At 38.3% G+C, this 1,498-nt stretch overlaps 1 protein-coding gene across 1 annotated transcript in view; it reads right to left on the minus strand.

The window, feature by feature from the left end:
* CCDC83 (coiled-coil domain containing 83) overlaps positions 1 to 1,097 on the minus strand; it is a 17,893-nt gene extending 16,796 nt beyond the window's left edge. Inside the window, exon 1 of the mRNA XM_010143623.1 lies at positions 1,015 to 1,097. Coding sequence (XP_010141925.1) covers positions 1,015 to 1,097 — 83 coding nt within the window. The remainder of the gene's footprint in view (positions 1 to 1,014) is intronic.
* Between the last annotated feature and the right edge of the window lie 401 nt (positions 1,098 to 1,498).

Below are 1,498 nucleotides of genomic sequence, written 5' to 3' on the forward strand. Positions count from 1 at the left end.
CAGGAATGGCAGTTAAATATGACTTGGTAAATCCTACAGAGGAACGTGACAGATACTTGCTTGTATGATTAGGCTGCTTTGTTCAACCAAGGGTTGCAGAGAAGTTATGGATTACAGAGGTGAAGAGAGAGAGGGAGAAAGATAAAGACAGAAAGAAAAATACTTTTCTTTCCTTTTCCCCCTACCATTGCTGTAGAAACTAGATATCCAGTGTCAGCAGAGCACCCACGTCACTGGAAGGCTCTTCAGGCCAATGAGTCATTTTCCTGGACTTTTGAATATCCACAGCGATAATATTATCAGAAAGCAGTGCAGGTTCTTTCTCAGCCTAGTCATACAGTTTGCTTATTTCTTAGCAAAATATATGGGTTGCTTTGTTGACTTTTTGGATTGTATTTGTTTGTGATATGTCTGCTCTGTTTCACTGTGGAAACTTGTACTCTGCTCTTTGTAAAATGAAACAGAAAATCCCACACAAACCCTCTAAACTCCTACAGATGACACTAGAACTATACATGGTTGCTCTTTGGTTTGTTCACCCTGCTTTTCATTTCTACACCAAGGCACTAGTTGCTCCCTAAATTTGGATAATTATTGAATATTGGATGCTGTTGAGGTTTTTCCCTTTCAATCTCTGTATCTTTGATTAAAATCACAGAGCTTAATTTTTTTTTCTTTTTAATCATCTACTCAAGAGAGTGAAGATCAAATAAATTGGACTATTTTGTAATTACTTCAGGTATTCCCCTCTAAGCTCTTATTTTTTCCTGCTTGATTTTAAGAGACCTTTAAGTTATCTCTACATTATTTTCAAAATAAAATATTTTCTTTTGTGCTCCACTCTCAGCTGCACCCAGGGAACAAACTATAGGTCTTGAGATTCTGACTAGTGACTACTTCTGTGAATACCGAGGAGTCCTAAAAATTACAGTTAAATGTGATCTTGCAACTTCAGAGTATGCTAATCCAGCCACATATTCTATATGAGTGAAAAGTTAAATATATTAAACCTACTGAAATTCTAGTAAGGCTTCTGGGAGAGCTGATTCAGGTTCTGTATGTTGCTCTTCTGGTTTCTCCTCTTTCTTCTTTTCCATGCTTTTTGTTGTACTTGTGCTAGAAGTTAGATCTAAAGGGAGGAAAGGGCAAGCGGAAAAGAAGAAAAAAGATAAATAAATGAGTTACAAAATGTCACATGTTCACCACCCTTTGTCACTTGTGACAGGTTCCTAATACTTCCAAAATAAACAAGATGGGTTTTTTACAACAATAACCCTGCCCAGGGTAGCACGCAGGCCCCTGTTTTGGGGACATCCTGAAGTGTTGTTCTGAGTAAAGATATGTTCATGAACAGCAGCCTTGATCACTAGTTACTGCATCCCTCGCTGCGGGTTGTGTTCTACATTCCTGCAAATCAGACCAGCAGTTGTACTTTCTCCAGTCCTTTGTTTCTTTGTCTTGTTTTGTCACGTCCACTGTTCATATGCATCTCTTTCCC

This window comes from Buceros rhinoceros, unplaced genomic scaffold (genome assembly GCF_000710305.1).
Source record: "Buceros rhinoceros silvestris isolate BGI_N320 unplaced genomic scaffold, ASM71030v1 scaffold7089, whole genome shotgun sequence".
Classification (NCBI taxonomy): Eukaryota; Metazoa; Chordata; class Aves; order Bucerotiformes; family Bucerotidae; genus Buceros; species Buceros rhinoceros.